General features: G+C 38.7%; 1 protein-coding gene across 2 annotated transcripts in view; it reads right to left on the reverse strand.

The window, feature by feature from the left end:
- Nucleotides 1-11472: 11472 nt before the first annotated feature.
- The window catches only part of ASAH2 (N-acylsphingosine amidohydrolase 2), a 70575-nt gene continuing 67894 nt past the window's right edge, over nucleotides 11473-14153 (reverse strand). For both annotated transcript variants that reach the window (XM_037066922.1, XM_037066923.1), the window contains exon 21: nucleotides 11473-12875. In XM_037066922.1, coding sequence (XP_036922817.1) covers nucleotides 12683-12875 — 193 coding nt within the window. In that variant the 3' untranslated portion in view covers nucleotides 11473-12682. The remainder of the gene's footprint in view (nucleotides 12876-14153) is intronic.

Here is a 14153-nt window from a genome sequence, read left to right on the forward strand (position 1 = left end):
TTTAGTAATTTTTTAATTTTTTAATTTTAAAAACAGGAAGGCAGAGAGAAAAGAAAAACATCATTTTGTTGTTCCACTTATTTATTCACATATTGGTTGCATCTTATATGTGCCCTGACTGGAGATAAAACCCATAACCTTGGCATATCGGGATGACACTATAAGCAACTGAGCTACTGAGCCAGAGTGAAACTGTTAGCATCCTATTACTGACTTAAAAAGTTAGTAATGGGACTTAAGAAGTTAGTAATAGGACAATTAGAGTCTTTTACAAAGATGAAATGGTGTATGATCCCAAACTCACCAAGGTAAGTTACAAATAGATTATATTTCTAAATGTAAATAATGAAACCATTTAAACACTAGACAAAAAAATGGGTGAATTCCTTTAAAACTTAGAAGCAGAGTAAATTTTCTGTACTTTTACTCAAAGTGCGGGCACAGTACAACAAGAAGCAATATATGGCTAATAAAATTTAAATTAGCACAGAGAAATGCTACAAGTTATTAAAAAATTACTAATAAAATTCTGAAGAACAGCCAATATACCAAGCATATAAATATCAGCTAAAAATTGATAGAAATATCCCTAATTTCTTTTTTTTTTTGAAAGAGAGTGAGGGGAAGGGAAGGAAAAAGAGAGATAGAGAAACATCAATGTGTGGTTGCTCTTATGCACCCCCAATTGGGCACCAGGCCCACAATTTACACATGTGCTCTGACTGGGAATCAAACTAGCGACCCTTTGGTTTGCAGGCCCCCGCTCAATCCACTGAGCTACACCAGCCAGAGCCCTAATTTCAAACTATATTACAAAGCTATAGAAATCACAACATTATGGTATTGGCATGAAAACTGACTTCAGAGCATTCGAACAGAATAGAGAGTTCACAAATAAACCCATGTACATATGGTCAATTAATTTATGACAAAGGAGCCAAGAATACATGACAGTTAAAGGACAGTTGTTCTAATAGATAGTGCTGGGAAAACTAGACAGCCACATGCAAAGAATGAAACTGAACCACTATTTACACCACACCAAAAATTATTAACTCAAAATGGCTTAAAGACTTGACTATAAGACCTAAAAGACAAGACCTAAATCCATAAAACTCCTAGAAAAAAACCTGTCACTAACCTCATTGACATAGGTCGAGGTGGTGATTTTTTGGATTTGACACTGAAAGCAAAGGCAACAAAATAAAAAATAAACAAGTGGGGACTACAATAAACTAAAAAGCTCTGCACAGCAAAGGAAAAGCCATCAAAAAAAAATAAAAAGAAAGCCTACTGAATGGGAGAAAATGTTCATAAATCACATGTCTGATAAAAAGTTAGTGTCCAAAATATATAAAGAACTCATACAACTCAACAACAACAAAAAATCCAGTTAAAAATTGGCAGAGTATCTAAACGGACATTTTTTTCAAAGAAATACAGATGACCATCTGGTACATGGAATAGTATTCAATATCACTAAGAGAAAGGCAGATCAAAACCACAATAAGATATCACCTCACACATGTCACAATGGCTATTATCAGAAAGAGGAATAAAAAGGAAAGCCCTGGCTGGTGTGGCTCAGTTGGTTGGAACATCATCCCATAAACTAAAGTGTCATGGGTTCGACCCAGTCAGGGCACATGCCTGGGTTGCAGGTTCAGTCCCCATTTGGGGTGCATACAAGAACCCAATAGGGGTATATACAAGATCTCAATAGGAGTGTGTACATGAGGCAGCTTGGGGATCCATGTTCTCTTGGGGATCAGTGCTTCTCTCCCACTCTCGTCCTCCCTTCCCTTCTCTCTAAAATCAAGAACGATGTCCTCAGGTGAGGGTAAAAAAAAAACAATAGATAAGAAATAACAAGTGTTGGCGAGGATATGGAGAAAAGGGAACACCTGTGCACTGTTGGTGGCAATGTAGATTGCGGCAGGCCCTATGGAAAACAATGTTGAGGTTCTTCAAAAAAATTAAAAGTAGAACTAACATATGACCCAGGAATTCCACTTTGGTTATTTATCCAAAGGAGTGACGAAACAAGAATTTTAAAAATATGAGGAGAGGCTTAAGAACCTCTGGGACAACTTGAAACATTCCATCTGAATCATATGAGATGCCAGTAGGAATAGAGGAAGAACAGAAATGGAAAACCTATCTGAAAAAATAATGAAGGAGAACTTTCCTAATCTGGCAGAGGAAATAGACTTCTAGAAGTCCAGGAAGCTCAGAGAGTCCCAAAGAAGTTGGACCCAAGGAAGTACACACCAAGGCACAGCATAATTACATTACCCAAGATTAAAGATAAGGAGAGAATCTTAAAAGCAGCAAGAGAAAAGAAGGCAGTTACCTACAAAGGAGTGCCCATAAGACTATAAACTGATTTCTCAAAAGAAACCTTGCAGGCAAGTAGAGGCTAGAAAAAAGTATTCAAAATCACGATGGGCAAGGACCTACATCCAAGATTACTCTGTCCAGCAAAGCTTCCATTTAGAAAGGAAGGGCAGATAAAGTGTTTCTCAGGTAAGGTTAAAGAAGTGCTTCTCAAGTTAAAGGAGTTCATCACCACCAAGCCCTTATTATATGAAATGTCAAAGGGATTCATCTAAGAAAAAGAAGATGATTAAAAATATGAGCAGTAAAATGACAACAAACTCACAACTATCAACAACCAAACCTAAAACAAAACAAAACAAAACAAAAACAAACTAAGCAAATAACTACAGAATGGGAGAAAATATTTGCAAACCATGCATCTGATAAGGGCTTAATATCCAAAATATATAAAACTCATACAACTCAACAGTTACAACAAAAATCTAATTTAAAAATGGACAGAGGACCTGAGAAAACATCTCCCCAAAGAAGACATACAAACAGCTAACAGGCACATGAAAAGGTGCTCAATATCATTAATTATAAGGGAAATGGAAATCAAAACCACAAGAGCATCATTGTTTATCATCAAATACACCAGAGAGGAGTAATGGAGAGGACATGGAGAAAAAGAAACCTTCGTGCATTGTGCGTGGGAATCGAATTAAGTAGTCATTTATTTAAACAAGTGAGTCACCCATACGGAGAAGAAAAGTCACTACCACTAGTTTTTGCAATACCTTTCTACGACACGAATAAAACCATTTTCTGCCTTAATTTAAAACTAGCACTACCACATTCTTCAAGTGCATCATGATTTCTTTCCAGTTTCACCTCCATGTAAACAGGAAGATGGACTCTGCACTGACCTGTCCTGCATTCGCTGCAGAGCTTATAATATGTGCAACACAAACTGGAGAGGAAAACACAGCTCAGTTCAATAGGAGCTAATAAACATGCATAGTTATTTTTGTCCTGATTCTGTCATCTTACAAATATGTGATAGATATCATAATCTTACCCAAAACCCATAAAATATCAATTCCCAAAATTACAAAATGGTTATTCTCCGTAAAATTTTAGTTAGAGCGTTATCATAGCTGATTTATTTGGCTTTTTATATGTAAATTAGTTTCAGAATTTACTATAGTCTTTGACAATGATAGATGGCACTTACAAGCAACCGATGATAGATGGGACCAGTTGCCATAAAGTGACCATATTATCCAGGACAGTGAAGTACAGACATAATTACCAGGTCTTCTACACTGGAAGTGGCCCCCAAATCTTTTTGACAGTTGCCTAAAAAAGGCAAAAATTAATCCACTGGCTGTTGTGTTTGTTTCCCAGGAATGCCTTCGCAAAATCCCACACACTGGCTGCCTTAAACATCAGTAATACATATACTGTCTCACAGTACTGGAACCTAGATGTCCAAGATCAAGGGTTGCCAGGTGGTTTACTGGCAATCTTTGACATTCCTTGGCTTATAGACACAGAACCCAGGTCTCTGCCTTAATGTTCTCTTCCCACGCTTCTTGCATGCAATTCTATTTTCATGGCGTCCTTTTTGTAAATATATCATCCATATTGGATTAGGGGCCGGACCCACTCCAGGATAGCCTCATCTTAACTATCTGCATCTGCACTGACTCTGTTTCCAAACAAGGTCACATGCTAAGCTACTCAGGATTAGGACTTCAACACATCTTGTTGGGGCACACAATTCAACCCAACAGCCAGAGAGTGAAAAAGAAAGAAAAATGGGAAGGACGGATGAAAGGGAGGGAGGGAGGGAGGGAATCAGTCACCATACCATTTTCCTTGGGGTCACTTGCAAAGATCTTGTTTCTGATTGTATACAAATATGTTGATTTTGTTGTAAGCAAAATAGAAATAAATAACCCTAAATCATGGCCTTCGTGGAGGCCAAATACTCAGTATAGTGGCTAGAAGACAGGTTTCAGCTGTTCTAACAATGAAATGCAATAGTGAACAATGAAATGGAAGTTTCTTTTCCCTTCAGTTAATCATCTGAGAACAAGCAGTTGGAGGATGATTTGACTAGTGGGCACTGTCAGGAACCCAGGCATCTTGTTTAACGTGGAGCTTCCACCCCTGGGCTCAAGGCAGCTGCTCTGGCCCTTGTCATCATGTCCATTCCACAGCTATTAGGAAGAGAAGTGGAGCAGGGGAACGTATGACTATTCCTGCTGAGAGTGCCAGTGGGAATACAGAGCAACCATTTCTCTTATCCCATTCAACAGAACATAGATGGCTATAGCCAGCTGCCAGGTGCAGTCCTGGGTTACACCCAGACTGAGAAATGTAGTCCTATTCCTGGGACCAGTTAGAACTATCTCTGTAGAAGAATGGGGAAGCAGATATGGAATGACCACTAACTGTCTCTGCCACATCCAATCAACCTAATAATACTTCACCTCTTGCATTATGTTCTAATGCCACTGCTCACTTTTAAGGTTCAAAGGCTTAATTCAATTCCTTAACCCTTTTTAGCTTCTTTGCAACATTTGATATATAATTGACCTTCTTAGAATTCTTTTTTTGCACTCTTCTAATTCTCCTAATTTTTTCTTCTTGGTAATAGCATTTTCTTTAAAAAGTTATATTTATTTATCTTTAGAGGGGAAGGGAAGGAGAGAGGGAGAGAAATATCAATGTATGGTTGCCTCTCGTGTGTCCCCTGCCAGGAACTGGCCCACAACCCAGGCATGTGCCCTGACTGGGAATCAAACCACAATCCTTTGGTTCGCAGGCCTGCGCTCAATCCACTGAGCTACACCAGCCAGGCCAGTAATAGCATTTTCTGGTCCTCCTCCTCCTCCCCTCTCCTCTCCTAAAAGTGGAGGTTCCTCGAAAACCTACTGTCCCAGCCTGTTTTCACCATCCTATAGGCCCTTCTTTTTGCAGAGACATAAACTTTCTTGATTTTTACTATCAGTTTGAAATTGATGCTTCCCATATCTCCCTATTTTGCCCCAATTTTTTTCCAATGTGCCCACTCCACTTTTCTCACTGTGTGTGGACTTTGCTACCTGGATGCCCTGTCAAATCACCCCAACAATGTTTCAGGGTTTTTATTTTTTTAACTCTGTCTTTTTTTCCTCTCTACCTAGTCAATCACTAAGTTGTGTCCATTTCAACTATAGGGTTTTATACCATCCCACATGTTGACTTCCATTATTTCTCAATCTTGATATCTCTAATGGCCTCAGTTATTTGCCCAATTCAGTTCTTCCTACATTAATATTAGAGATGTCAACAGCATAACTTCAAAAAGTATTGGCAAAAGCATAGTGTCTTTGAAGCAAATCACGGATTTATGATGGAAGAAGTTTTATTTCCTACTCTTTTCCAGGTACTTAGATTAGATACATCATCTTATATAGCACTCAGTGATAGCTATGTTAATTAACAGCTAATTAAATCAGGCATATATCATAAGCAAAGCACTGCATCAACAACTTTATCTTAATTTAGCCTCATGCACTAAAAAGGTAAGTACTTTTATTGTTTTCATTTATACCAGAAATTGAGATCCATTAAGAAACTATGGCTTTATGAAATTGAATAACTTCCTCAGGATCTGACACTGAATAAATGTGAACCAGTAAGGTTCCAGAATATTTTCTCTTAACCATATACACAAGTCCATAGCCATCATAGAAGGTCATTATTGCCATCACCATTTCATAAACCAGGGACGTTAATACTCTTCACACCACAGCCATAATTCAATCCAAGTGAACCTAACTCTAAAGTCCAGGTTCTTCCTTTCACTTCATACAATTTCCCATTTATGCCCCATGCCTATAAGCTACCCCTCACTCCAGTAAAATATTTTGCCTTTGTGGACTTGAGGTTAAGAGGAACTGATAAAGAATGGCACTGGGTCAGCACAACACCACCCACGGTGTTGGAAAAGCATCCAAAGTGTATACTCTCCTCATCCTGTTGGCACCAGCTTTATTTATAAAATCATACATACTAAGTTATTGGAATTCCACTTAAGGATACATGGGGTCTGTCCAAAAAGTATCCAGTCATACACGATGAAAATTACAGACCTGTATTGAAAAAGATACAAAATACAAAAAACATTTGTACGTAGGACAATGAAATCTCAGTCCCCTTCTAAGTAGGCACCTTGGGACCTCATACAGTTTTCCCAATTGCCATCAGCTGCCCTGTCATATTTTCCTGAATCTCATCAATGGTCTGAAATTTCTTCCCTTTCAAAGGTGATTTTAGTTTGGGGAAAAACCAGAAGTCATAGGGTGCCAAACCTGGCTTGTAGTGGGGCTGGGTCACCTGAGTGATTTGATATTTTGCCAAAAAACTCTGCACAAGACATGATACACGAGTCAGTGCATGGTTGTGATAAGGCCATGCACTGACCTTAGTAGAGAGCCATGCATCTCTTTCCTTTCAAAGGTGATTTTAGTTTTGGGAAAAGCCAGAAGTCACAGAGCACCAAATCTGGGCTGTAGGGGGGCTGAGTCACCTGGGTGATATGATGTTTCATGAAAAAACTCTGCATGAGATATGATGCATGAGTGTTGTCCTGATGAAGCTGCCAGTCACCAGTTGCCCATAGCTGTGGCCTTCTGAATCATCCAAATAGTTTCCACAGAGGAATGTTCAAGCTTAATGCAAAATTTGATGCAGATTCATTGCTCTACTCAGTCATTTTGAATGTGACAGCCACACAGCGCACATGCTCACTCAATGGCATCTACTGCCCCCACTGACTAGTACAGTGAAGTCATCATTGTTCACACATGCTCATTCCAATCCACTCTTCTTGGCTGCCAGGTTACATCGAGGTAGCACAAACAGTCCTTTTTATATTAACAATAGTGGGACTTTCTCCAGACATACCTCATTTTCGCTGCATTTCCATATGGATTTTTGGCCATTTAGGAGATAGGGTGGGTCTCTTTTGGACTTTATGCCAAGCTTGCAATTGCTCTTGGATTTTAAGTTACTGTGTTCATCTAATTTTGCCTGGTCTTACATAAAAGGTGAATCTGTTGTATTGAATAGGAAAGCTATAATAAAACAGAGAATACAATCACGCCAATCTTTGCCAACACCTGAAGAGGGGTAGATCCGTTTTTCTCTGGTTAATGTTGAGCCGATAACCCAGGCTTCTAGTTTGCTCATTATACTAAGACACAGACAGAAAAAAAATAAACAGAGGCTGAGTATCTGATAATTTGAAGTTATACTTGCCAAGATACTTTAAGTTTATGTGGGTGGGTCCATTTTTTTAGTATTTATACATACTTACAACATACAAATGCCTGCTATGTATTTATAGACTTCATCTAAAGGGATAGAATGGTTCTTATTGTCTGTATTTGCCAAATTAGTAGGCATAAAAAACCAAAGAGGAATCAAGATTGGAAACATAAGATGGACAGAAGCAAAAGAAGTCTTTTCATAAAGTTAATTCCAAGAGTTACTACCCATGAAGACAGAAGGCTGACACCCAGTTTGGTTCACTGGAAACCAAAACCAGTATCCTTCTTTATAAAAGATGTGTTTCGTTAGTATAGTAACAGGGAAATATATTCAAGCCCTCAAGTTATAAATGAAGAGTCTCAAGAGAGAAAATGTTAATACAAATGTAACACCAAATTGCTATTCAGAAAGGTAAAGTTCAGTGCCACATCTCGGACCACTGTTCCCTCATGCTCTGTGCAGCCTTGATAACCTATTTGGTATCCATCTACCTAGAATAGTCAACTTGTCCTGCACACATGCATGTAGATACACACACACTCACCTTTCTCCTGGCTGCCATACCCTTTAAACCCCAGTTTAGCTGTTATTCCAGGAAATTTACCACACTATCAGCACAACCATGGGAGGTGTTAGACCACCTCTAACACCCTAAATTCCTGTCGCAGTGTGGGTCACCCCATACAGAAAGTAAATGCAAATTTCCTGAATGAACACATACATTTTGCAATACAGAAAGTAAGTACTGTCATCATCAGGGTTCCAAGATGTGGTCTTTTCTAAACTGTATTTCCTAGAAGAAAACTAGCTCCAACCATTTCAAAGAGCCATTAAGTTGGATAGTGATGTGGTGGTTTGCCTTTTGCGGTCACCATTAAGGCTGGTCACAAATAGACTGTTCTATCCTTTACCCAATACGATGTGACGACTGATTTGCATCACATCCAGGCGGAAGGTTTAAGAGCTTGTGCATGATTCCCCAGGTTCACATCCCCTAATCATGGACGCATATATTCCTATTCCTTAACCAAAAAAGCAGGCTTTGAATGGGAGCCTCCGTCAGCCTGAGTTCCCGGTGACAAGATGTAAAATAGCTGACCTTGATGAACATATAGTAGGATTGAGAAATAAGTTTCTAAAGGGGCAGCACAACCAACATATTTGGGCTGACACATTCAGAGAACAGCTACTCCCACCATCTCTTCTTTCTTGCTATGAGAATTCGCCTCCCTCTCTAGAGGCTCAAAATGCCATCACGACACAGTTCTGGATACGAAAATGTAAGGGAAATTCTACTTGTGATTCTACAAATATTTTCTTCCTTCCAAACAATTGGTTCTGAGAATTCTACTCTTCCTTGTTGCTGTTTCATGCCATTGTATGAAGATACAAGGTAGTCCCAGGCATCTTTCAACTTAGGGGATAAGACTAAGAGTTAAAGTTAATATGTTAAGAGAAAAGGCNGATTGAGAAATAAGTTTCTAAAGGGGCAGCACAACCAACATATTTGGGCTGACACATTCAGAGAACAGCTACTCCCACCATCTCTTCTTTCTTGCTATGAGAATTCGCCTCCCTCTCTAGAGGCTCAAAATGCCATCACGACACAGTTCTGGATACGAAAATGTAAGGGAAATTCTACATGTGAATCTACAAATATTTTCTTCCTTCCAAACAATTGGTTCTGAGAATTCTACTCTTCCTTGTTGCTGTTTCATGCCATTGTATGAAGATACAAGGTAGTTCCAGGCAGCTTTCAACTTAGGGGATAAGACTAAGAGTTAAAGTTAATGTGTTAAGAGAAAAGGCCACAAACTCATAGATATAAAGCAAGATGACAGCCAAAGATGGGGAGGCTTGGGGTGGAAGGATCGAACAAAAAAGAAAAAGGACTTATGGACATGGAAACGTGTGGTGATTGCAGGGCGGGGGGGGGGGTGGTGGTGATGTATAAGGGGGTTAAATGGTGGTAACGGAAAAAGATGCAATAAAAATTTTTAAGTCAAAAAAATAAAAATAAAATTATAGCTCAATGACCTATTTTTAAAAAGTAGCACTTCAGCCAGAATAAAACAAAAAAGGAATGGTTACACTTATATATCTTTAGTTGATTAAAAAAAAAGCCACTGACATCATTGAGTGGCTACCCCAAACCCGGTGTCATCTATGCTGCAGGATATTATAAATGATTTTAGTGTTTGGGTCCCTGTTGATCAGGAATAGTTTCTTAGTTATAGCTGAATGCATTCTGGCTAATCTTGTGGTAAATATGCAAATTTCCCTCTCTGGTTTTCCATACAACATGAATTTTCAAAAGCCACTATAAAAGGTCAGATCAGGATACCTGGGAACCAAAAATACTATTTGGAAGAACGAGAGACATGAAAAAAATCATGTTAATGCTGAAATCTTCTGGCTAAAGATTTACCTATACACAGATATTAGAAAAGGACATGTACTTGTTTATCCTGGAGAAGAATTAAGAGAATATATGGGGAAAAGATATTCACAAGTACATTCATTCTTAGCCTCTTTGTTTAGAATTGGTTTATAAAACAAGTTTACAATTAACTAGCTGCCTAGGAAACTCTGTTGCCCTAGTTGTCAAAAAGTGTCAACCTTATGTATTTTGCCAGCAATAACTCTTTGGAGGGCAGGAAGGAACTTGACGAAGTGGTCCCCTGATGTTTGGGTCCGTTACTTACACCGGTCATTTATATCAGCTTTCCAACCTGATTTACATGGGATCCATCACCATTTATTCCACCTCTTAAAAAGAAAAAAAAAAGTGTTCATTTGTCTTCAGCCCCTCTCATTAGAAAACACTTTCCCAAGGCTAATTATTTTATTAAATATTCTGTTCAATATTAACAATTTACATAGTACTCATTGAAAAATATAGTCGGATCATACAGTACTTTTCAAAGAAGTTGCAGCATCCTTAAAACAAAGTAAACTGAGTACAACAAATAAAACACAGACACTTTGACACCAGAATCAAAATCTCCAAAAGAATTCTCCCTCCAATCTAACCCCTCCATCAGTTCCCACATGCCCCATCAGTTTCAGGGGATTTCTCCACATGGTTTGGCTCCAAAGAGCCGCAGCCACAGACACAGATTGAATCTGTGTTTTGACATGAACAGATCAGATCAGCCTGTTTATGTTGTCCTTTCACGCTCCAGCAAATCACTGTGGTACCTGCAATGCAGAGTGCTGACTCATCAAAAAGTATTCCAATGCATGTTCAAGTCTTACATACATGGATGTTAATATTATCATTATGAATACCGTTACTATTTTCAAACTTTAAAGTTTGTTTTTGAAATAAAGATTGATAGTTTTCCTAAATTGCTGAATGTTTTACACACATGCAAAAACGCAACTTGGTTTTGGGAAGTTTATTTTACAGCCTGTGAGCTCCTAGTTAACTCAGAAAACTTTAAAAGCAATTAATACTGTCAGGCAATCGTTATCATATTATCATACCTCATTCTTTGGGACATTAGGCTGAGTATTTTTTTACTTTATTTTTTTTCTTAAATTTATTTTAATTGTTGTTTAGGTACAGTTTTCTGTCTTTTACTTCTATCTCAGCCCACCCTTCCAGTGCTTCCTATTTCCACCCCACCTAGTTTTTGTCCATGTGTCCTTTACACTTGTTCATGTGAATCCTTCCCCTTCTCCCCTGAAATTCCCCACCCTCTCCCCTCTGGTCACTGTCAGCCTGTTCTCTATTTCAGTGTCTTTGGCTATATTTTGCTTGTTTGTTTTGTTTTGTTGTTTAGGTTTCTGTGAAAGGTGAGATCATAGGCTGAGTATTTGTTAATGCCCCAAAATAACTTCAAAATAGCTTTTTCCAAGTTCTCTGGAGTCTCTTTCCTCCAAAATTAGAGTACCCAACATGGAAGATACATGAGAAGTGACTTGAAGATTACTGATTTTTAAGTGCCTACCCAGAATTTGTGTATTGATTTATTTTCTCCTTCAAAAAAACCAGTCACCCTCGACACTTACACATGCATCCTAAATATGGTCTCATTAACTGAACTCACTATCACTGTGCCAGACATTTGTACAATGCTGAGTATGAACATAATCCTTGAATATTTTACTATTGAATGGGTCCATGAGTGAGTGAGCAAGCAATGAAAGAACAAATAAAGTGAATTTAGAGCCTCCCCTTTGAGGACTCCCTTCCAAGGCAATATCACTTTTTTAAGAGCTACACAAATAGCAACAATTTGTGGTAAATTTGATTAGTGAAAATAGTCAAAATCACAGAGAACAAGTCTTGGGACTAAGAGACACAATTTAGTGGGATAAGGGGCACTTAGGGAAACACAAGGCATGATCAAAGTATCACCTCTCACTTTCTGTAAGTGGGCTCGAAGGCAATTCCGGACATGATCTGAGCATCAACAACAAATCTGGACCGGGCCTATGAGCTGCAAAGGGACTGCTTAGAGCAGCTGTGCTCGATATAGAAAAACTGGCATGCTGGCTTTCATGCTACTTTCTCTAACTGGGCTTATATATTTATGGTCGTCGTTCACATGAGATTTTTAAATGTGATTAGAGAAAAGGTCCGGTAGTTTCATGCTAATCTTAAATTTATAAAATTTAATTTTCCCACCTGCAAAATGAAGGCTCAAACTAGATGATCTCTTTAAACTTTTCCAGTGCTAACATTCAATAATTCTATAAATAAATAGTTTAGTTTGTTCACACATCTTCAACCACTCTTGCTAATATTTCTGAGGTTTTATGTTGGGGGAACTATTGCTTTAAACAGTCGCAAATTCCATGCTGTAGACCATGAGGCACAAAACTGCTAAAGCAAGGTAAATGGACCACACACCTATCACACACATGCACACACGCACGCACACGCCCATAACACACCTCTGTCCCATTAGCAGTAAACTTCAAACTGAGATAACTATAGAGTCATCATAATGGCGTGCATTCATATGAAATCAGTTACATAATTTATACAGAGCAAACGCTATCCTTTAAATGCTGTGTCAACTTTTCAGTAAATAGTTACAACTTCAAAAGCAGAGGAAGTGCTTTCAAATGAAAGTATGACAGTGGGCTTGAGAAAGTCCTGCTTCCGAATGTGTCCAAAGTATCTTATTCTGTAGATTCCAGGCTGGGCAGTGTCTGGAATATGCCACTGTATCGTTGCATTGCTATGACCCAGTAATCCCTTGTGCCAATAGAAACTGTTGGTAGGAAACAAACAAACAAACCAGATTTTACTCTTACAAAATGTGTGGTTAGAAAAAAAATATGATTACTCATTAAATGAACATTCAGGGAGTACCTACCATAAGGAAGGCACTAGTCTAGATATTCAGAGTGTATCAATGAACAAACCAAACATAAATAGTTTCTAGATTCGAGAATCTAGAAGAAGATCTTTAAGGAATAGCCATTTGCTTGATCTGCCTTTCTAAGTACCTAAACTCAGTCCATCCCAGGAAATCTTACCTGATACTCACAACACAGATGTCTCTTGCTTTAGAACTCTCATACCATCCTTTTAGCCCTAGTCATCTTGTGCTTCAACTGACACTTTTTTTCGCATCTAGATTCATTTGTTAAAATGCATATTTCATGAGCATATGTGCTAGCCTCTGTTCTGAGGATACACTAATGAGCAAGATACACATGGTCCTAAGTTTCATGGAGCAAGACATATGTGGTCCACAGTGTCTGTGTTTCTCGATGATAGAAGAAAGGCAATAAGCACATAAAGCAAAATGATTTTTTAAATGATATGTGAAATGAAGAAAGTAGGGCAGAAGCATTTCTAAGGAGATATCATTTAAACAGAACCCACACAGGTTTAAAGGAAGAACATTCTAGGCAGAGGAAACAGAGAGTGCAAAGTATCTGAAGCAAGAGCCAACTTGGTACAGCCAAGGAACAAAATGCAGGTTGGTGGAATCAGGGAATGGTAAACTGTGGAAGTGTGGCTGAGATGATAGAAACAGATGGAGTCGGACACATTGGTCCTTGTAGACCATGACACAGTGTTCAGACATCCTTTGGGATACAGGAAGGTACAATGGGCCAATGGACGTATAGCCTCAGTTAAGTAGAGAGTCAATCCCCTGAGCATTAGGTAGGGGTGTGCTTGACATTCTGTGTTTCTCGGCAGTAAGCCCTGTGCTCTCAGCCAGCGGTGGATGGCACTGCTGCTGCTGAGCAAGGCAGAGAACTATACGTAAACTCAGTGTTGGCTGCTATTCTGAGTTTGGACTTCTGAAAATAAGTCACCCCTCTTTACTCTCTGTGTAACCTTATGCTAACAATAAGTATATACTTATTACTTGTTTCTAAATCACCTAGACCCCAGGGTCCTTAAGATCAGAGGAGAAAGCATGCCCATACTTATGTATGTCTATCAAATGGGCCACAGCACAGTCAAATCTCTATTTTCAGTCAACCACGTGAGCCAAACCAACACACAAATAATTATTTCATTTAAGTTTATC

Source organism: Sturnira hondurensis, unplaced genomic scaffold (genome assembly GCF_014824575.4).
Source record: "Sturnira hondurensis isolate 20B ecotype Veracruz unplaced genomic scaffold, ASM1482457v3 Scaffold0016684, whole genome shotgun sequence".
Classification (NCBI taxonomy): Eukaryota; Metazoa; Chordata; class Mammalia; order Chiroptera; family Phyllostomidae; genus Sturnira; species Sturnira hondurensis.